This window comes from Mastigoproctus giganteus, chromosome 2 (genome assembly GCF_048544385.1).
Source record: "Mastigoproctus giganteus isolate SK-2022 chromosome 2, ASM4854438v1, whole genome shotgun sequence".
Classification (NCBI taxonomy): Eukaryota; Metazoa; Arthropoda; class Arachnida; order Uropygi; family Thelyphonidae; genus Mastigoproctus; species Mastigoproctus giganteus.
In genome coordinates this window covers 252,614,650-252,638,152 of record NC_143576.1, presented here as the reverse complement: position 1 = coordinate 252,638,152, position 23,503 = coordinate 252,614,650, and the positions used below count along the sequence as shown (strand labels likewise).

General features: G+C 39.7%; 1 protein-coding gene across 2 annotated transcripts in view; it reads right to left on the bottom strand.

The window, feature by feature from the left end:
• LOC150090383 (uncharacterized protein C12orf56-like) overlaps window positions 1–19,946 on the bottom strand; it is a 104,072-nt gene extending 84,126 nt beyond the window's left edge. For both annotated transcript variants that reach the window (XM_090389843.1, XM_090389842.1), the window contains exon 1: window positions 19,658–19,946. In XM_090389843.1, coding sequence (XP_090245969.1) covers window positions 19,658–19,897 — 240 coding nt within the window. In that variant the 5' untranslated portion in view covers window positions 19,898–19,946. The remainder of the gene's footprint in view (window positions 1–19,657) is intronic.
• Window positions 19,947–23,503: the final 3,557 nt, after the last annotated feature.

Genomic DNA, 23,503 nt, shown 5'->3' with positions numbered 1-23,503 from the left:
TGGGAATAAAAATAATAGTCCAACACCATATATAGAAAGGAAAATGGAAAATTGCAAGGAAATTCGCTTTCTATTTTTCCACTTAATATTGTGATTCTGTCATATGTATATACATATTTATATTAATTATAATTATTTAATAAAAAGTAACTAAAATAAAATTTTTCTTTGTTGACCTAAGTAGGAATTGACTTTAAAATTTTTTTTTATATTACTTGTTAATTTTAATATGGTAATAGCTGAATCAACTAGGGAGGTATGGTTGTTGGAGCGTACGTGTAAAGTAAGTTCAGTGCTGGATTGTCCTGTTCTGAAGCTATTGTAGTGATAAGGAGACCGGCAGAATTACTTAACAAGTACAGGTCACTCTTGAACAAAAGTCGAGAATTAGGGTTGAAATTGAAAGTGTCTGCAATTCTGCCCAGACACGATAGGAGGGAGTATATGATGAGAGCCTTGTCGATCAATTCGGCCCTGGAAAGATTGTGCAAGGCTCAAGGGGTAGAATTTTTTTCAGCATGGACTGTTCTTGTTAACAGGAGAGATTGCTTCTACAGGGATGGGATACACTTAAATAGAAAGGGTGCAAGAATATTTGCTGATGCTATCGAGGCAGTGTTAGGTGGGTCGGAAAACTGCTAGCTTGGGGGGAGACAAAGACCAATAGATTGACAGTAGCCACTGGCAGAGGTGAAAGAGATTCTTGCACTGCTTCTATTAGAATGAGCAGAAGCCTGAAAAACAAGATGCATGATATTTCAGAGACTGCTGGGAGCCATTGCGGTACACGTAAACACATGGGTTGTGTTAGGGTAGCTAAGAATAGAAACAGGTGCAGGTATACTTGCGTGTACACCAATGCTAGGAGTTTAGTAAATAAATTTGATGAATTTGAGGTATTGCTCAAAACATCAAAGGCAGATATTGTTGGGATATTATTATTATCTGTTTATATAAGGGATGCAGAACTGGAATTTGGGGAGTACAACGTCTACAGAAAGGATAGACAGGATAGGAAGGGGGGAGGGGTTATGCTATTAGTTAAGAAACACATAAAAACCAAGGAAGTGAAGCCAGTCGACATCGCCGGACAGTGCAGTGTTGAGTCAGTTTGGTGTGACATAAGCATTGGGAGATCAAAATTGAGAGTAGGAGTGTGCTATAGGCCTAATGACTCTGATGAGTATAATAAGAAACTGTACAGGGAAAGAGAGTGGGCCAGTAAATCAGAGAGTCTTATAATGGGAGATTTTAATTTCCCAGATATTGACTGGAATTTGGGGGCTGGTCACTCACACACTAGCAGGGCTTTTGTGGATTTATTGGATGATTGTTTTCTACATCAGCATGTTCGGGAGGCAACTAGAGGGAGTAATACTCTTGATTTGATTATCAGCAGTGATTCTTCATGCATTAAGAATCTGCAGATAAATGAACCACTAGGTGGCAGTGATCACAGTGTGCTGAAGTGGGATTTAGTCAAAGAGGTAACTACCATTAGGGGTAAAGGGAAGGGTTATTGCTTCCGTAAAGGCGACTACGATGGACTGAGACAGTATTTAAATTCTATACAGTGGGACCAACTGATGATGTTACCAACAGCAAATTCAAAATGGGAAGCATTCAAAGAACTTATCTTGGAAGCTACTAGGCTTTACATACCAACTAAGAAATATTGTTCAAGGTTTAGGCCAAAATGGATGTCAGATGAACTAATGAGGCATATGGCAGAGAAGAAAAATGCATGGGATACTTACAAGTTAACACATGACACAGAAGCCTATGATAGATACAAGTTGATATGCAACCAAGTTACAAAGGAGGTTAGGCAGGCGAAGGCAGATTACGAGAAATCCTTGGCAAGGGATGCAAAGAAAAACAGCAAAGAGTTCTTTACTTATGTAAACTCTAGAAGGAAGGGGATGAATCAGATTGGTCCACTTGATATTGATGGGTCAACTGTTGATGATCCTGCTCAGGTAGCTAACAAACTAAATGAATATTTTGCATCGACATTCACACATGATGAGTTATTCAGCGAAGGGAATGCCAGGGGTGTATTCAACTCTAGCAGTAAGCTACAGAATCTTGAAATAACTGGGAATAAAGTGGAGGAGAAACTGTTGAAGATAAACACAAGAAAGGCACCCGGGGTGGATGGGATCTATCCAGTTATATTAAAGGAGGCAGCAAAGGAAGTAAGCAAACCCTTAGCCATAATTATGAGAGCTTCCTTGGACTCAGGGGAGGTACCCATAGACTGGAGATGTGCAAATGTGACCCCAATTCACAAAGGAGGATCAAAGGGCAACACAAGTAATTATAGACCTGTGAGCTTAACTTCTGTTCCAGGAAAATTAATGGAGGCACTGGTTAAAGAAGCACTGCAGGATCATTTAGACAAGACTTCAGTTATAGCTCGGACACAGCATGGTTTTGTTAAGGGGAAGTCTTGCCTGACCAATTTGATTGGATACTATGAAGCAGTCACAAAAGAACTGGATGCAGGGAATAGCTTTGATATTATATACTTGGATCTTAGAAAGGCTTTTGATACTGTTGCACATGGAAGACTGCTACACAAATTGGAGCAGTGCGACATTGGAGGCAAATTGCTGCTATGGATAAAGGGGTGGTTGAGGGGGAGAAGACAGAGAGTGGTAATCAATGGACACTGCTCATCGTGGACTAATGTTATTAGTGGAGTCCCTCAGGGCTCAGTGTTGGGTCCATTATTGTTTTCTGTATTTATAAATGATATTGATGATGGTATATCAAGCTTAATGTCCAAGTTTGCAGACGATACAAAGGTTGGCAGGGTTGTCAAGGACACTACTGACACTATGCTGCTGCAACAGGATCTGGAAAGGTTGAGCAGATGGGCTGAGAGGTGGCAAATGAAGTTTAACATTGACAAATGTAAAGTACTACACATGGGAAACAGCAACCCCAGAGCAACGTATCAACTCTGTGGTACTACACTGACAGTGGTTGAGAATGAAAGGGACTTGGGGGTGGTTGTGCAGGCAGATATGAAGTTCTCTGAGCAGTGCAGACGGGCTGCAAGAGTAACTCATGGAGTATTGTCAATGATATACAGGAATTTTTCCAGCAGGGATAAGGAGGTGATTATTCCCTTGTATAAGGCAATGGTCAGGCCACACCTGGAGTACTGTATACAGGTCTGGAGGCCTCATTTCAAGAAGGATGTAGAGCTGCTGGAACGAGTACGGAGAAGGGCAACAAGATTAGTGAATGGAACAAAGGGGTGCTCTTACGAAGAAAGGCTTAAGTTTTGCAAATTACAGTGTCTGGAGACTAGGCACTAGCGAGGTGATCTGATAGAGGTGTATAAAGCCTTGAATGGTTTGAGCATGCTCAATGCTGATGGGATTCTTCCTCTAGCTCAGAATAATCACCTGAGAGGGCATAAATTCAAATTGAGGAAAGACAGATGTAGGATAGACGTGCGGAAATTTGCCTTTAGCCAGCGGGTGGTTGGTTGGTGGAACAGACTTCCATCCCTTGTAGTGGAGGTTGATAGCCTAAATAAGTTTAAGGCTCAGCTGGACAGGTATTTTGAACGAACAGAGGGGTGAAGTGGAAGTGGGTTTTTTTTTTTTTTTTTTTTGGCTGATGCTGCATAAGCTTGCTTTCTTGCATCAAATGCCTCTACTAATGCTAATGCTAATAATAAGCTCTTGTATTAGATGACTGGGTTGAACCGAATTTGGTTGTAGTACTGCCAATATAACAGGCGTTACAATTTTGTTGACATTTAATTAAGTAAATAATGTTATTCATTTCGCTTGTTGGATATTTATGTGTTTCTTTATATTTATTGAAAAGTGATCCAAGTTTATTGTAGGTAGAAAAAATAAGTGTTATGTCTGTGCCTTCAAATATTCGCCGAAATTGTCCTGCAAGATTACTATGGTAAGGGAGAATGAGACGTGTTTTGCTATTTGTAATGCGTTTTATAGGGTTATTAATATTATTTTTTACGATGGAAATAGTGTGTTGAATTAAGTGTTGTGGGTAGTTTCTGGCTATGAATTTTTTTGTGAGGTATTGTAACTCTTTGGATAGGTCGTCTTGTGAGGTACTGTATTTAATGGCATTGTGAATTTGGTTATAGAGAACAGACTTTTTTACGTTAAGAGGGTGGTGTGATGTAAAGTGTAGGAATTTCCCTGGTATGCGTATGTTTTCTAAAAATCTTAGTTCCTAGTTTAGTACCTGTTTTATATATGGTGAGATTGAGGAAGTTAATTTGTTTATTAGTTTCTATTTCGAGTGTGTATTTTAGTCTGTCGTGAATTGAATTAAATTTTGTGAAAAGGTTATTAATTATAGTTTTATTTCCTATTATGAGTATATCATCGGCATATCGCATGTATAGCTTTATCTCGGAAGGATAAGGTTGTAGGATCTGGTTTTCAACTAGCTAAGTAAATTTCAGATAGGGGGGCGGAAATGCCTAAGCCCATTGGTAAACCGAATGTTTGTTGAAAACATTATGTTTGTTGAAAACAAATGATTATGAAATCTAAAATGTCTGGCGTCTAATAGTAAAGAGGTGAGTTCTAAAATATTGTTTATAGAAAGGGAGGTACGGTTGATAAGAGTATTGTTGGTGGTTAAGTATTCATGTAGGGCTTATAAGGTAGAAGGTATATGTACATTGGTGTATAGTGATACAACGTCGAAGGATGCTAAAATCATCGTCAGTAATTATGGTAGTATTAATTTTCTCAAAAGCTATAAACGAGTCACCTTAAAGTTAGCCAATCTCTTATTATTCAAACCATAACAACTGCAAATCGATCAAAGGTGAGTACTGGAAATTTAAGCTTTTGCTATTTTTGAATTTAACTGATATTACATACTGACATTTCTCTTTTTCATTATCCTTTCAAAATTCCATTCTCAAATTCCCATTAGTTTGTTGCTGTCCCAAGTTGAAAGCTAAATTTTATAAATTCTTGTAATTTTAATTTTAAAATGTCAGTTAATTAAATAAATACAAAGGTTATTCAAATTGAACATTTCGAATAAACAGTTCAGAGAAACACTTGGTCAAAAGGAAGCAACCACGGTGCTAACCCATCAGGCCCATTAATTCCGCTGATTACTGATGAAAATAATGTGTGAAAATCTCTTTCATCCCTGGCACTTCAAAGGTTGCCACTTCCACTTCCTAGTGGAAGTGGCGACCTTTGAAGACCTTCTTCAAGAGTCGAAGATGTAAAGTACATTCGTGTCAAACGGCACAAGGGGTTCCCCCCATCTCCCCGTAATATACATTGTCATGTGAAACAGAACACTGTTGATGCCAGAGATTTAAAAGTGTGTGGATATTGTATATGTGTAGTGTTGCGTATCGTTGTTCATCTGGCCATTTAGCCGTTGGACCCCTGTTGGGGCCCACCGTTGCCCACGCTTAGTCCCGTGGAGGCGGACCAGGCACCCAGTAGTAGTAGTTTGAAATTTTACTCTGGCAGGCCCTGCCACCTAGTTTCCTGCGATTTCAGTGGCTGGGGCCTAAAAAAATAAAAATAAAATAAAGCTCTAGAGATTGGGTTAGGCTGAGATGGTGATAAGATTGTGTTAGTTAAATTTTGGATGTGAGATGCAATTATGTGGGCTTGTCATGTAGCAGTCTCATGGCAGCTGATCAAGAATTTAGGGCTGGTGTTGCAGAGCTTACAAACTCTACTGAACACCCGCTTATCCATTTTAGCCAAAAGATATTCTGTTAATGGCCTCGTACATTTGACCCCAATGTGTCAAATCCGTGGTAACTGCATTCTGTGAAATTCTTACACTATTAGAATACTACGGAATATTTCAAATAGTCCTTCCGTACTCGACAACCATAGGGCGGTAAATATTTAATGGATGTTCACTCTTGGCACTTAAAAAATTGCATCACCGCACGCCGAGAACATTTGAGTTGCCTACAGCACCCAAACTACAGTCATCATTCCCGCTTGCGCTGAGAGCCGAAACTTATACACCGGGTCTGGCTGGCTTTGTTATTGATCCTTCTCCTGCGGCCATTAGTTCCACGCATTAATGTGTGTTCTAAAATGTTTGTTTTATGTGAATGACCCTTAAAAATAAACAATTAATTAATTAATTAAACTAAAAATACGAAACTCCTAACTTCTAAAAAAGTGTAGCAAATACGTTCTCAACTTTCAGTTTTCATTAAATAAACAAATAAATAAATGATTTAAGCATGCAATTACAATTTAATTTATATATTTCAGTGGATGAATCCTTTGCGCTTGAAAACATTGCATAGTTGATGGTTCTCATGACATCTCCCAGCAAGGCCCTAGCTTTGTTTATTCGCTTTCTAATCTTCCCACTTTCCAGAACTCACAAGCTTACTGCAGAGCTCGGAACGAAAGAAAGATGCAACTACTTTGTAGCTTGTATATAGATTTCCATTCACACACGCACACACAAACATGCCTGCACGCACGAATTAATACAATTTGTGCAAAAACACGTACAGCGGCGTGATGGGTATTAATAAATAAAGAGTTCAGTCGCTTGGAATTATAATTATAAAAACAATCGTCTGCACTAGTCAGGTCATTCCTTAAATACACTATCTTCTCAAAAGTATTCAAAACCCTCTCTTCGCTGTCTCCAGTAGTGAATGATGTGAGCTGGGCATGTGTTGGTAACGAACAGGTATAAAAGTGCGCAGAAAAACACCAAAGATATCAATAGCGGAAAGCCAAAAACACCCGTTTGTTTTTGTATATGTATAATTTCAAGACCGGCTGTTGTCGTTGTAGTAGGGTTTTAGGAACGTCAGCGATTAAGCCCATATTGCTCCATATATACTGTCTGCAAATTGTCTGTATTCTGTGGTCGATTTTCTGTTTGCTGGACGAAAAACAGTTCCCTGAAGGAAAAAACCATACTACCCTCGCCTGAGACCGTTTAAGTCATCCACGTTGTGAAAAGGGCCCATCAAAATTCCTCCCATCATCCATGGAACTCGAACTCACGTCTTTTCCACCCGGCGTGGGGAAGACGGTGATCTTACCAACTCTGCTATCTACGAGGCGAGATGGCAATATTTCTAACCTTCCTTGTGTGAAAACGGCTTCTACCCTATTGAAGCCACTGCCTGGCGCAGATGTGGGAAACCACCGGTGGTATCTTTCACAAAACGCTACTCTACTATGAAGCCACTGCCGGTCGCAAAACACGATTCTGACTGCTTACATCCCCAAACTCTGGGCTGTAGGGGTGTGTGTATGAAACGGCTAGTTAGCAGAACATTGCGAGATTAACCACACCGTGTTAAGACAACAAACAAATTTAATAAAATTGAAAATTAAATGTATACATGTGACCAATTTATGCATCTGTTACTTAAATTATTCCACGTTTCTATTCATATAATTCTCTCTTACAAGTCTGCCTTAGTTGACACATACATTTGGCCTTAAAATGCACGTATGAACTATATCTCATCAATATTCATGTCACAACCATAAAAGAAAGTCCTAAAAGCAAAGTCCTGTGCAATTTTCTTATTGGCTCTTTCGCTCAAAATCTAAACTACCTATATGTCTCATATGGATAATTACATTTATATGCATACATAATAATGTACAATCCTATCATAGTGCACTTCTATCGTGAGGTTTTACTTCACAATTGTTCAGAAAATAATCACTGTGCTGTACCATTATAAACAATAACTGACCAGACTCCTAAACTTCAAATATATGAAAAAGTTTAGCTTTATCATTGAACTTATAGTCCCCTTTTCTCATTTATAATTCTTAATCAAAGTTATGTAGGCAAAATTTCAGATATACAATTACATTCGAGGGCTGTTCAATAAAGAACGATCATAATTTTTTTCACAATACACCTTTATTAGTCATCCATATTTTGATGGTCCTTTTCAGAAATAGTTCCCATTTAATGAAATGCAAGTATTCCAACGTTTGCTATTCTTCAAACACATGATGGAAGTTTTTTTTAAGTGATTGGAACTCAGGACCACCGATTTTTGTGATAGAATCACGTCCATCTTTAAATATTCTAAACCATCTGCGAGTTGAGTTGTATGGAAGCCTAGTTTCATCATAAGCCTCTTAACATTTCATACTTTCAGCGGATGTTTTCTTGTGACGAAAACAAAATTTTGAGAGCACCATTACTGTTCCTTGAGTGTCACGTCCATTATTACGTAAATAAAACTGAACAAGCAGGAACCACCGCCAAGGTCACACCTTGGCTGTTCCTGCCTGTTCTATGTGATGCAGCTTGGCTTGGTCTTAAATTACGCAGCTGAGCTAGATATAGCAAGCAGTACGGTTGTTCATGAAAAATTATGATCATTGTTTATTGAACAGCCATCATAAATGTAATTTCAATGTCCTCCTTTTCCAACGTTCTTCATGTCTGGTATTTGAAATAAAATTGAACGCACTTGCTTTGGCTTTTATCCTTACTCAAAGCTACTACGACGCTTTTTAACTTTAGCTGGCTGGACTCTTATATGCGCGCTGAACTCCTTGATTGATGAAATTTTCTGCAACTGCTTTCTTGGATATCAGACAGTCTTTCTTTACTTCGAAAGCTTTCAGTCTGGATTATTTCATTTCCCACTACTATTAACTTTGTAACTTATTACACATACTGTAGGTACTTGCTTAATCAAGGCGGTATTGAGTCCTACGAGCCTTTCTAGTAAGAGCACCCTTTTGTTCCCTTCACTAATCTCGTTGCCCTTCTCTGTACTCGTTCTAGCAGATCTGCATTCTTCCCAAAATGAGGCTTCCATATCTGTACGCAATACTCAAGGTGTGGTTTGAACGTTGCTTTATGCAGGGGGATAATCATCTCCTTATCTCTGCCAACAAAATTCCTGTATATCATTGACAAGACCCAATGACCTGCTCTGGTAGCCTGTCTGCACTGCTCAGAAAACTTCGTATCTGACTGCACAATTACACCCTAAGTGTAGTACCACACAGTTAGTACGTTTCTCTGGGGTTACTTCTACCCATAGGCAGGAATTTGCATTTGTCAATGTTAAACTTCAATTGCCATTTTTCAGCCCATCTGCCTAACTTTTCTAGATCCTGTTGCAGTAGCATACTGTCATTAACCACCCTGTTATGTTTGATCTATATAATTTATTATGTTTGTAAATGTGTATTATATTGCATTTTAAGTGGAGTTTTTAAAGAATTGTTTTATGAAATGAGATTTTTATTTTTAAAAGATATATTTTTAATGAATGAGGGCACAGAGTGCAAGAGATCTTAATGTTGGATAGTAGACAACCTGCCTCCCCGAGGCAGGGGCGGTAACGCGCCCCACTATGCTTGATTCGTCATGCGGTGGTGTGCCGCTAAGTAGTTAACAATTAAAATGTTTATATTGTGTAGTGCTCTAAAGTGCTGATCAATGTATGCTGAAGTAGCACTTCAGCTGTAAGTGTTAACTTGATTATTATATTATACCGCAACAGCGTATTAATGTGCTGTTTGTAGATTGTTTCTATCTTAGTAGGCCCTCGTGGGTAGCACAGTTGGTCGGATCGCCGCCCTCCCTACGTCGTGTGGAAAAAGGAATTTTTATGGGTCTTTTTCACTACGTGGCTGAGTTAGTTGGCCTCAAGCGAGCGTAGCATGGTTTTTCTCCCTGAAACTCTGGTTTTTCATCTAGCAAACAGAAAATCGACCTAAGAATACACTCAGTTTATAGACAATATACATGGAGCAACATGGCCTTAGACGCTGATTACTCCTAAAATCTAATAACAACAAGAACTATCGTATTAGCAGAAATTTGGAGGAGAGGGGAATAAAAAGCATAAAAAATGTTTCTTTTCTAAATTTTGGGCGGTATTTATTTCTCTCGGTCCCCCTCTGGACATGTTCATGGACTTTATAAAGATCTTATATTGCAGGAAATATTCATTACCAGAAAGTATGGTAAAAAAATTCTGTTCTAACTCCTGAAAAGGCTGTTAGCAGTAACAATTTCTTGATGGGGAAGCGGGGTTATTTACCATAACATCAGCTTTCTCCACCCTTATAGTGTCGATCTCTTACAGCGGATTCCCTTAATTATTCTGTGTGCCACTCAAAGGTTCCTCCAACTTATATGCTTGTGTATTCACAAACTCTCCTTCCGACCAGTCGCTGGTGTCACGCAACATCCGAATGCCCTGAGTAACCTCATGTTTGAGATCAATACTTTTCCCTGACGCTGCCTAGTGGTACTGTTGCACCTCTAGCAACCAATGCTATAGCAACGCAAAATCAGCAACAAAATATTCCGTTACAGTTATTACTAATCAAAGAGGCCATTATGTCAAGTTCATGCGCAATGACAGTCGAGTTGGCCCACTGACATTGAATTTAAAAAAAAGAACGAACTTTGACTGTTTAAAGTTTTTATGGATAGAAACAGAACGAATATGTGAGTCGGAGAATGAGAAAGAAAACAGGGTGGTCCAAGCCACAGTCAGAAATACAAATGAAGTCATTTAAATTCGCCTTCACTTTTACGAAGCCTGACTTGCATAAATATACACACACACGCACTATTATTGAATCACGCAGTTCCTTCCATATCTTCACTGGACCTTTCTACTCTGTAACCATACTTCACTGAGGGTACTTCAAAGATTAACGGAGACCACACCCCTTCTGAAAATATCTTTCTAATAGGACGCAATAATTTTGTGGTGGGGGAAGAGATAGTGGCGGATTGCTATGAAGCGTTACGCGACCCAAAATAATCACTCTGAACATTTACCATATTTTCCAGTTTGTGCTTCAGCGGGGTCTGGTGTTTCCTTCGTCAGACGTGACGTTGTCAAGGAAAACATCGTTATTACTGTCTCGCACACAAGGATCTCTTATATGGAGCTGAACAAAACGAAAAGTATATAGTCGGTCCCCTGACTACCATCTATAAAAGATAAACATTCCGGAATTGCATTTACAACAGAAATATTCATTCTAAAGATGAGTAAGCAGCATCGTAGCCTTACGACACGAGAAAATGTGCTTTCTCAACATGTTTCAGTTTCATTGATTTTTAGAAGAATGTTTTGATTTTTTTAGGATAACTTTAGAAGTAAAGAAAAGAACCGTATTGGCTCACTTGATCACATCAACATTAACAATGTTAATGACTTTGGCCATGTTGCTGACCACAGTTGGTACCAATACCTTCGCTAATTTGTGTAAATTAAATGAGAGTTGAATGCTCATCTAATAACTGAAAAGGAACTAGAAAAGAAATTACCACTATTAAAAATTAACAAGCCACCAGGATCTTGTAGAATCTCATTTATATTAAAGGAAAAGGCAAAAGATGGCATTAGCCCTTTAGTAATAATAATTACATCTTAGACAAATTCGAAGTACCTGTTGATTGGAGATGTGCAAAAGTCTGTCCCATGAGCAAAGGGGATTCGAAGGAAAAAATAAGTAACTTCGAACTGTTAGTTCGAAGCACGGGTTGTTTAGTGGAGATCTTGTCTGATCAATCAACTTAGCTACTACAAGGTTTCCAAAAAAGAAATGGATTCAAAGAGTAATTTTGACATCGTTCACTTAGAATCTATTCACTTAAAGGGCTAGTTAGGTGGTATGAAACAAAGGGTGGTTATAAATAATTATAATTATTAATTATAATTATTTACACAAAGTAATATTTATAATTACTACTTCGTTTAGATCAGGATCCTGTCGAATCTCGCGGAAATGGAGGACTCTTTATGTTGAATTTTTAATTATTTTTTCCCACATCGTGGTTGTTGGTCGGGCGGCATGATGGTTTTTTCTATCGGAATTCGGGTTTTTTGTCCAGCAGAACTGATCAGAAATGAAGCCGGTGAAGATTATATGAATTACATTTTGCGTGTTTTGGGGTGGGGAGTAATGCAACATAATCTTGCTTCTTACGTCATTTTGCTAGTACTAATACTACACACACACTGGCCAAAAAAAAATACGCACCTTTATTCAGTATCGAATCGGACCGCCTTTGTTTCTAATAACAGCAAGTGTGCGGTGCGACATGGATTCGATAAGGTGTTTTGGTCTAATTGTAACCATTCGCTTAGCTGCGACAAATTTGAAGGAAGAGGACTTCGATGCCGAATAGCTCTCTCCAGCATATCCCACACATTCTCAGTCAATAGGACTGAGATCAGTGTATGTGGAGGGCCAGGGAAGATTGTGGAAATCCATGTCGTGTTGTCCGAACCATTCTTGCACGATGCGCTGTTGCATTTTCATCCATAAAGTGGCCATCGCCTTCGGGTTAAAAAAGTGTAACATTGAAGGGTGCAGCAGTAGGTCTGATTCGTGTCGAATGTAATTCAGGTACTCCCTGGATGACATTTGACCTTCCATCGTTATCAAAGGACCCAGTCCGTGCCAACAAAACATTCCCCATCCTATGATACCACCTCCAGATACTTTGATTGTCTTAACAAGGCGAGAAAGGTCCATCGCTTCGTGACATTTTCGCCTCACTCTCTACCTGTCATCAAGTACAAAACAAAGTGTGTCGTGATTCGTCTGACCATGTGACTTTCTTCCATTGCCCTACTGTCCAATCACGACGTTCTCGGCACACTGCAAGCGTATTTTTCTCTGAAAAAAGTGGCTTCCGAATAGGCAGGCGACTGCCAATACACAATTCAATTTCCCTGCGCATGGTACGCCAGCCTTGATTGAATTCAGATATTATTTGCTGCACGACCTATTTTTCCATACAGTACTCTTAAAATACGTTGACTTCGCTCAAAGTGTTGCTTTACTGCCGCATTTACGCCTTTGATCTGTGGAAGAACCGCTTGTTTTGCAGTCATTAAAAACCTTTGAGATGGATGCTTTTGAGAAATCAGCTATGCCTTTCGTGGCTCCCACTAAACATGCATCCACGATAAGACCTTTTTCAAAGTCTGATAGATCACGCGGTTTCCCCTTTTTGGATTCAGATTACTGCAATCGAACAGCCTGTGCAGTCTTTTTACTCAACAAAGCAACATGTCGTCTACCACGTGACAGTTCTCTTTGCATTTCTTCTGTCTGTGACTGTCTTAATACAAAGGTTCGTATTTTTTGGCCAGAATGTTTAATACCAAGACTAATTTCGGATACCTTATTGGTATTTTGTTGTTTTTAAGCATCATTATTGCATTACTTGGGTATGTCTTCGTTCTGCCTTGCCTTCTAAGGACAAAATACACAAGTACAAATCCGTCTCAGTTTGGCGAAGAAAGTTGAAAATTCCTGACGGAGCTCCGTATATTTATTTACGATAGCTGAGAACAGTCTTTCATTGTAGGTGATCATGAGAATACAGTTTCTCCTGTCTCTTCACTTTTACACCTCACACATAACGAAAGGAAAGACTACTGCTTGCAATCATTGCCTGAAGTTAATTTTTTGGGTTGCTGCTGTTTTCAGTCATGTGTTTCATTGGATTGTATACGTTAACTGTAAATGTATTAATTCCAAACTCCTTCAAAACAACGCAGTCGTCTTACATTTTAATTTTAACATAACAGTTTTATTATCGATTTTTTCTTGTAGTTGTAAAAGATAGTTTATCACGCTTTCTTGTTTGGTAGTTTTACAAGCTTTATTTACCTTTAAGATAATCTTATCAGCATTTGTACTTCCTGTGGAACGTCATATTACACCACGTTGTGTAATATTAGTTACATGGTGATTCACAAGACCTGGTGTGCATTAAGCGCCAATGCAACTAAGGTTGTGAGGCATTAGTATGCTATGTCTGTAATTCTTCGATTGGTTTGCTGCACTAAAATCCAGAATTTCGAGGTGGAAAGAACATGCAACCCTCAGCTGAGAGCGATTAACACAAGTAATTTTGTAAAAAAAAGGGTCGTAAAAATTCCTCAGTTCTTAAAAATCGTCTAACATCTGGCTTCCCCACCATGATGCTTGGTTCATGGTCTAACGGCCCCAGGGGTTTCCCCAATCTCCGTGATGCTTGACGTAACACGTACTGCCATTTTGAAACTAATGTAACGAAAGTACGCACAAGAATAGCCTTAACTCCTTTCGTAAAATGCGGATTCTCTCCGAAGACTGTTGCGGGTCACCTTTTACATGTATAGGGGGGGGGAAAGAGAGAGAGAGAGAGAGAGAGAAAATCAGGAAATTATCCTTCTGTTTTGCAAGAAAATACTGCGCACCTTATCTTATTTTCATGAAACAGAGTTCTTTGCTCCTCCCCCTTTTTTGTATCCTTCGAGCTGGCTCGCTTTCAAGTTTCTTCGCATATATCACGTTCAGGAAATAAAATGCCGAATAACAGAAATGCCCGCCGCGCGAAATGACCATAAATATTGGATAGAAAACAGAAACGCGCTTTATTTTCCTACTGAGAAGAGTAAACACAGTATTGCGTGTTTCCCTTAATTGCGTCATGAATTAACGGCATCATGTCGTGAGAGGGACATCGAACCCTCTCATCACAAAGTTAGATAGCAATTACCATTAGGGAGAAGAACCCTACGTCCTCTACCTGAGATCGGCTAACTACAGCATTGATTTGAGGGGGCCTTCAAAATTTTCTTCAAATTGTTGAGTGGATAAAACAACTCTGCTGTTGTTTTATCCACTCTAACAATATCCTGTAAAGATAGGGAGGTCAATTGTAAGACCTCATCTGGAAAAAGTCATTGAGCTTCTTAGAGTCCAAGGATAGGCACAGTCTAGTGAGATCGATAAAAGGACGACGGTACGAGGAAAGACTTCGATTATGTGGGTTACAGAGGTTGGCAGGTTTATAAGGCTCTGAGAGGGGTTAGTAAAATGACTTAAGGCCGAATTTTCATTGTTATGAAGAATTCCAGAACTAGAGATCATAAATTCAAATTATAGGGAAGAGAGTTTAGACTAGATTGTAGGAAGTTTTCTTTTAACCAACGAGTCATTGATTACAAGAACAAGTTGCCTCCGCAGGTAGTTATACTGACAGTTTGACGAAATTCAAAGATCAACTGGATAGCTGCCTGCGTCAGGAGGGAAATGCATAATTTGTTTTGCATTTCTTATCTACTTTTTCTTTCTTTTTTTCTTTTTTTTTTTTTTGATCGGTACACCAAAAACCCGTGACCTCCTTGCACTATATAGTTATTACTAAGACTAACTGGTTAATCTCTTTTTCTAACTTATCTATTTTTAGGCCCGTTAGCATATAGGCATAAAGCGCCTACCATATCCTTCCACCTTTCTGCTCGTCCGCATGTAATAACATAACTCCTAGTGGATGGATTTTCATAAAATTCAAATTTGGATCTTTTAGAAATATTTGTGGAGTCTTTGAGTCACACGAGGGCATCTTGAACAGAAACAACTTCATATTGCTGTCAGTGGATTGGTTGTTGTTCTTGCAACAGCATGTTATAAATGTTCTTGTGATCCGACTTGAAGCGACTTCACAGAACAAACAGAATTCGAAATTATTTGTTCTCAGACAAATGAAAACTTTTAATAAACGAACAAGTAGTGCCTAAATCAATAAAATATACTGATAAAGTAATCAAATGCCGCTTTGTTTCCGGCGTGTACAGACGTATTTTCTATTTTCGCATAGTTAGATCATTTTAAGGTCTTACCACACGAACAGTGTGAGCTGTTGATTGCCACTTTATTTTTAGGAACGACTGATCGAAAAACTGCTTTAAATGCAGTTATTTAGAACCTATCGTAAATAACTTTTAAGAAAAAGGATTCTACCTCTTTGCTGACTGCAGACACTGTTTTTTCTCAGTGTTACCAACTTTACATTCAGGAAAAGCGGACAGATGTTTATTTCGTTGATCCTAAACTTACGGCTCTCGTGATAGCACAGTTGGTAGAATCGCTGGCCTCACCCCACCGGGTGAAAAAGACCCGAGTTCCGTCGATGACATGAGAAATTTTTATGGGACTTTTTAAAAACGTGGCTGAGTTAGCTGGGCTCAGGAGAGGGTAGCATGGTTTTTTCTCCCGGAAACTCGGATTTTTTGTCCAGCAAACAGAAAATCGACCACAGAACACGAAATTTACAGACAGTATATACAAGGAGCAATATGGCCCTAGTTGCTAATGCACCTATAACAACAACCTAAAGTTAAGGATTGGTTTATCTGAAACTCCCTGTTTAGCGTATTCGTGTCAATTATTTCATAGTGGGTGTTTATCAATTTCAGCTACTGGAGTTTTGGTTTTTGTGAGGGAACTCAGTTAATGCTCGCGAAATTTAACAGAAATCTTTTATTATTTAATTGTGGACGTCATCATTTAGATTTTTTTTAATTAATTCAAAAACAATAAGGGGCAAAGTTAGCCTCCTGTGTCAGGATATGTTGCCATCTTGGGTTCGATTCTCGCCGAATACTGGAGGAATTTCTAAAGCCCTTTTGAAAAGTTCGAGGCTATAGCTAGTCGACCTCCGGAAGAAGGTATAGATTTTCCTCTGTGAGTTATTCCAGATTTTTCAGTCCACACAACATGCAAATCGCTCTTGAACACGCGCACTGACATGATACACTTACGGTTATGAGCGCACGCTTGGAGCCGTTAATACAAATGTTCAAAATATATTTTTCTCAATGATTAGGAAACAATATACGATAAAGTTTAGAGGAAAAATAAAAACATAACTTTAATACAGCGGCGAAACTACCGTACTGCCATGTTCGCCATTGCGGGAGGGCCTCGGATGGTTGGTTTGACAGGTTATTAAAGAGCACAAGGGGTACGTTCGTATATCTCACGGTGGAGCCCAAAATTCGTAATTTTTTTACTGCTTTAATAAAACTGTTCATTCAATTCAAGAACGAACTTTTAACAAATTCTGCGAATTTTGGCGGCGATCGTTCTGGCCGAAAACCGGACAGTTGGGAACTATGATTGTCCCTCCAGTACCAGAGCTTTGCTGGCGCTCACTTTAGAAGCGCTTACTTCTTCCACGAGTCCATCTAAAGTTATATTGGTTTGAATTGAATAACGTCGCAAATAAAGTGAATCCGTTATTCTTTAAAAAAATCTAAGGCACTGTTTTTACTAGTTTCAATATAATTGGCTTCAATGCCTATCAGATGGGCGAGTGACAGTCATTTTGTCAAGACCTCAAACTCAAGGGAGACCTCTGAGTAGTTTTTCAAATAGATCTGTAATTTTTGTTTATTATGTTATGTTATTCCTTTCATGTAAACCTCTGACTCTCAATGTATACTATACAGAAGGCACGAGTTCTTGTTCTTCTTCATATTTCCTTCACAATAAGTGCGTCTGCAAAAAAATGGTAGAAAATGTTAAATAAAATATAGATTCGAGTTATTTCCTCAAGCTCTTTCAATACTTGCTTTGAAATAGTGCTCCCCCCCTCTTTTTCACTTATTTGTAAACAACTTTAATGGAAATTTTGCTTTCAAGGTTATCATGTACTTAATCACTGTGTTCATCAGCTGTTGTTCAAGTTGCACTGTTTGCGGGCACATTGCGATTTACTGACACAGTACATATATTGAGTCCTCATCAATACAACATAGCACACCCTTATCCCATACCGGATGAGCGTATCTCCTCGAAATGTGTATGAATAGCGCATGAAATATTGGAGTTTTTGAAATGAAATATAAAATATTGAAGATTTTATCTTAAAAAAAAAAAAAAACATGAATCCGATATATGGTAATTTCTTCTGTTACTGAGCATATCTCTGCATCGCAACGGGTGAAAGTATGATGTCATAGCCCTCGTGGGTAGCACAGTTAGTAGAATCGCCATCCTCCCCATACCAGGTAGAAAAGACCAGAGTTCGAGTCATGTCCTCACCCCACCGTGAGGTGAGGAATTTTTACGGGCCTTTTTCCACAACGTGACAGAGTTAGTCCGTCTCAGGCGAGGATAGCATGGTTTTTCCTCCGGCAAACAGAAAAATCGACCACAGAACACACGCAATTTACAGACAATATACACGGAGCAATATGATCTTAGTCGCTGATGCTCCTAAAATTCCTACAACAATAGCAACAACATCATACCATATTTCAATATTATTAGCCTATAATGCTGATGCTGAGAGATAAAGGCAATATCACTCTTAAGTTCATGCTTTTATAAACTCTCTCTTTCTCTGATGCATTAAATCGAGCCCTGCAAATATCTAATGGATACTTCCATTAGCACGATCACGCGATCACTAAATCCATCCATCCACTTTTTCTCTTTACACCTGACTATTTCACTGGGTTGTAAAGCTCTTTCTAATTTTTTTGCTGTGTGTGTGTGTGTGTGTGTTTTTTTTAACAATGTCTCAAAGCCTTAGGCTGTCCGGAAGTGCAAAGTGACTTCCTCCATTATTCCACTTTGGCGTAACAACTTTAGAAATCGAGTGCAATCAATATTATTGGCTTAATGCACCTGTCCAGGATAGGAGCTCATATAATATACGTGGCAGTTTCGGTGTCGACGGAAATACGAAGTCTTGTATTCGATGCACCAGAGACGAACGTGTCCGCATGCCAATGTTCAATGAGATGTGTCTTCGTAATTGACAGCGGACACAATGAACATTGATCAGAATAACAAATTGAATACTTGAATAGAGTTGGCTTTTCTGATGCAGAATTTTCTATTAATGCCGAAGGGAGGGAGGGAATAAATAATGACTACAAATGCCGATATAGTTAACTGCAACAAATTATCTACCCAAGCGTTCACCATATTTTTGATATGGTGAACGCTTGCTTTCGACTGTCTGATGAGCAAAGAAATTAGTTAAAAGGAGCAACCTATCATAATAACAAAACTGTCATAATGAAAACTATAAAACTAATTACAGATTTTTTATTTAAAAAAATAAAAACAGATTTGTCCATATTATTAATATTAATATGGTATAAAGAAAAGCATCTGTATTCGTTTGTTTTATTTATTTATTTTTTAGAATTAGAAGGAAAAGTGTGTAACCTTGTAACCATTGTAAAAGAAATGCTAGTTTTCTATCTTTGCTCATGACAGTGGACATACCATACATTACTTTGTAAGATGAATATCTTTATCGATTGAAAAATTATAAACTTTGTCAGCTATTACAACTTTGTGTTCCAGAATGAAAGAAATATTGGTATCTATAATAATTCGACAAGGTAAGAAAATATATATGAAAATTGGAGCATTTTCATATCTGAGTTTCTTTGGTGCGTTAAACAGTACAATCCCAAACAGCCCTACTACGCTATGGTTCTTGTTGGACCATGTGTTAAGGACCGGCTTCATTTCTCTCATTTTACATATTTCTCTAGTTCACCCTACTTGACGTTTATTGGTGGGGGAAAACTGAAAGCCCAGGTGTTTTGGAGAGTTGTTCGGTAGTTCGAGGAACCGAATAATAACTTAATGACAACATTGGGAGCTTTGTTGAGGTGTTTATTTTCGTTTAGAAATTTTTAATTGAGCTAACAAATCAATGCAAAATGGAAACTTTTCGTTGCAGTCCCAGTGGTTTTAAGGAATGTCTACGCACCTCACTCTACAGAAAGCGATGAGGTGACTGTGAACCCTTATGGGGGTGTTTTACTGACTACAAATCTCTCTGATAAGTGAATACTCACCACTTCAACGTCGACAACGTCTCCGAGCCGAACGACGGCCAGTAACTGTCGGGGTGGATTGTCGATGATGTAGAGGTGTTGGTCCGTCAAAACGGCGAACTTGTAGGTGGGTTTATCGTGGGAGGAGGTCACAATGCACGGTTCGTACCACGACACCCTGCACCACTCGTTGGGCAAATGTCTCTGGACGAAACTTTCCAGCCGGCCGTTCTTGCGGATCCATCCCTGTGCCGTGGCCATGGCCGTACGGCCGGAACAGGTGCTGCGACTGCTAGCGTGGCGATAGATTCACAAAGACGGCAAACGAACTCTACCGGCAATGCCTGATCAATATCGTACCGTCACAACGACAGCCGCTGGCGGCGAGAGTATTTGCACGAGCTTGCGTGACATTTTCTCGACACCTGACTGGAGTGACCCCACCGCTGCACACACACATACGATGACGGAGCGTTTCAGCAAATCCACGTGCTATCACTGCCACGTCCGCCAGTACCGCTACACCTCGTACAGAGCAGTGCCAGGGCAGGGGGAAGGCACCGCCTGCACTTTGCCTTGTCCTCATAACGCACATACATGCCGCAACAAGCACCCCAACATTTGGCAGTGTGAATGTGCACTATGTAGGCCACTGTTGCCAGTAGCAACGCCACGCGAAGAAGACACGCCGATGATTTAGGTTAATGGAGAAAGTGGAGTGTCACACTTAATAATTGGAGGACACGAACCAAACAGCAAGAGGCCTTCAGGGACAGAAACGTGACAGGGATTGGGATAGGACTCGTCTCCACGAATCACTCGCTAACGGGAGCACAGGTCAGCTCTCAACTAATTAAAGTGTAATTTGCAATCGCATTAGGAATCGAAAGATGTCATGATCAACGTCCAAATCTCTCTCTCTCTCTCTCTCTCTCTCTCTCTCTCGCTCTCTCTCTCTCTAGATCTATCACTTCTCTTCTATCTCTTTGGAAGCGTAGTGGATATCGTCTCTGTTCTCTAACACTAAATGCAAAAGTTTGATTATAAAAAAAAAAATCTTGTTTATACTCCGGCATGACCATCAGGTGAGAGGAGTTTACAATAAATCATGAATACAGTACAATCGTTAATCGTATTTAGCAGTCATGTTGGCTTGAATCACTATCTACTCAAAGAATTCTCGGCAGCTTCTTGCGCTGCTGGCTTTCCAACAGACTGTGAACAGATGTAGCTCTTTCCAATGAAGTTTGGACTTCGTCTGAAATTTAATTGTATGTATATTTCTTTTTTATGTAATTTGATTATTCTCAGTTTGTTCATATCAATCTTTTTCAGTCATGGCAGTTCTTCTCTTCATGTAATTGGGCAAACAAGAGAGGGACTATATCAGAGTACTGCTAAATTATGTGTAACTGATAGCGAGGTTGCCATTGGTTGGCTGGGACCGCTTTAATTAATAAATAATAAAAATCTACTCAAAGAGCATTTGCTACTGCACTCTAACAAATGACCACTTGGATCTTTTGATTCCCTTCTCCGGGAGAAGACCAGAAATATTTCCCAAAGTGGCAGAAAAAACTTTTATTTCTTTTTTTTTTTTTTCCATACCAGGAGTTGCTACGCGAATTTTTTCTTGCCAGAATTTTTTTCCATCTATAAACAGATATATTGATCATAGGATACAAGCAATTTACAGGCATTATAGACTGATGCTAAGGCCTCCCCAGCAGCTAATGTCAAGGAGGGAATAAGAACCCTCCTTGGCCTTAGCTACTGAGCTAATAACTCTAAACAACCAACAGCTGTTGTTGTTATTGGATTTTAGGAACATCGGCAACTAAGGCCATATTGCTCCGTGCATATTGTCTGTAAATTGCCTATGTTCTGTGTCGATTTTCTGTTTTGCTGGACGGAAAACCATGCTACCCTCGGTTGAGGCCGACTAACTCCAACCAGCAGTCTTTAATCTTCTGGAATAGCTCTATTTTGTAGGGAAATAAATTAAGCTAACACAGGAGATCTAATTTGTAATTTTCGTTTTCATTCTGAATGGTTTCTGTACACAAAAATTCAACATGATCCTTCCTATTTGAAGTCTTTTTGTTAGGTTATTAGTAGTGGCATAGTATTTAGGGTTAGGCGCCACCTGTGGTTTCCCACATCTGCGCCGTATGTGCTCTGTGATGGAATGCAGAACTACTGCATAAGCCAGAAAAAAGTGTAGTCTGGTTTATGCAGTATTGTGTGTGTTATGTTCTGTTGTCGTGTCTCTGGCTACTTGGCCGCAGGGCCCCTAGTGGAACCCTGCATTGCCCGCCACCACCACTGGGAGGTGAGCCAGGTTGTCTTCATACTCTGGCTGATCTCCGCCAGTGTCGCCTGAGCTTTCTGAATGGAGACCAAACAAAAAAAAAAAAAGGGAAAAGAGTGGGGAAGATAGTAGAAGTGGTGGAGTCAAAGTAGGCAAAAGGAGGAGGATGAGGAAAGAAGGCATCCTCCATCGGAAAGAAGAGGTGGGAAGGGAGAAGTAGGAATCACCCCTGGTCTTCAGCCCACCGAAGGCCAGGGAAAGGAAGACAGCTTGCAGAACAAGGAAGGTCTGCAAAGTTGGGAAGGTGCAACGGGAAGTGTCTGAGTTTGATTTATATCAGTTCAGTGCCGTCATTACAACGTGGAAGATGTCCAGTTAGGTGTTCATTCAGTTCTGATAGTGGCCGGTGATGAGGGAAGAGCAGGTACGAGGAGAGATCATAGCGATTTCAGGAACGTCTGGTGTGGATGTCTATGTTGTGAGATCAGACGTGGAGAGATGATACCAACGCCTTTTGAAGACTGCTGAGGCATACCTGCTAAAAGCTAAAAACGCTTCTTTTGATTTTACAGGTTGCTTTCCGGGCTGAGTGTGAGTAAATTTATATCCAGTATGATTAGGTAGGTCCAGGTAGATGTTACACGAGTGCATTACGTGATGCCAGTCCTCCAGTTCTCCACAAACACAGTGGGCATCGTTTACAGGCCCAAAGTCCTGAAGTCGCTTTTTGAATGACCCATGTCCTGTCAGAAGAAAGGTAGTGTGTAAATTAGGGAAGAACCAGCCAAGTCTTTGTTTGTTGAGGTAGGAGACACTAGTTAGAAATAGCTTGGTAGTACTGCCTTTGGTGGAATCATCCCAACGGATTTGCCAGAGGGAAACAAGTTCCTGCCAAGTACGCCGGAGTTCTTTTTTCGGATCTCCATCGACAATAGTTTTTATCCCCAGGAATTCAGTTTCTTTTGTTCTTTCTGATGGCATGTGAAAGCGCTGTGAAAGCCGCTTGGAGGTCAAGGGGGATACAACCTGTTAATACTTGTAGTGCTGCTGTTGAGGTCGTTCTACAAATCCGAGTCATTTTTAATAACACCAACCGTTGTATCTGCAGAATAACGTTCCTAGTGCTGATTATGGACAAACGATGGAACCATACAGCAGCGCCGTATGTTACGAACGGTACAAAAACAGCTGAATAAAGAAGGTGGAGTGCAGGTCCCTTAAGACCCCAGTCTTTTCGGGTGAAGCGAGCAAGCATGTTGATATAATTTTTGGCCTTCTCTTTCATGGACTTTAGATGTGGCATGAAAGTTTTGCGATCGTCTAGGGTGACACCTAAATATTTGAATGAACGTTGATTCTTGAGTATATGTCCTTTATAACGAATGGTTGGTGGTCTGTTGCTGTCAAGACGGCCTTTGAGAAGCAGGGTTCTGCTTTTATCTGTAGAGGTTTCCAGCTTATTCTCTTCAGCCCAAACCGACAGGGCATTCAAGACTGTGTTGTCTCTGGTCTCAATAGCTGCACTAGTAGGCCCTTCAACAACGATAACCAGGTCA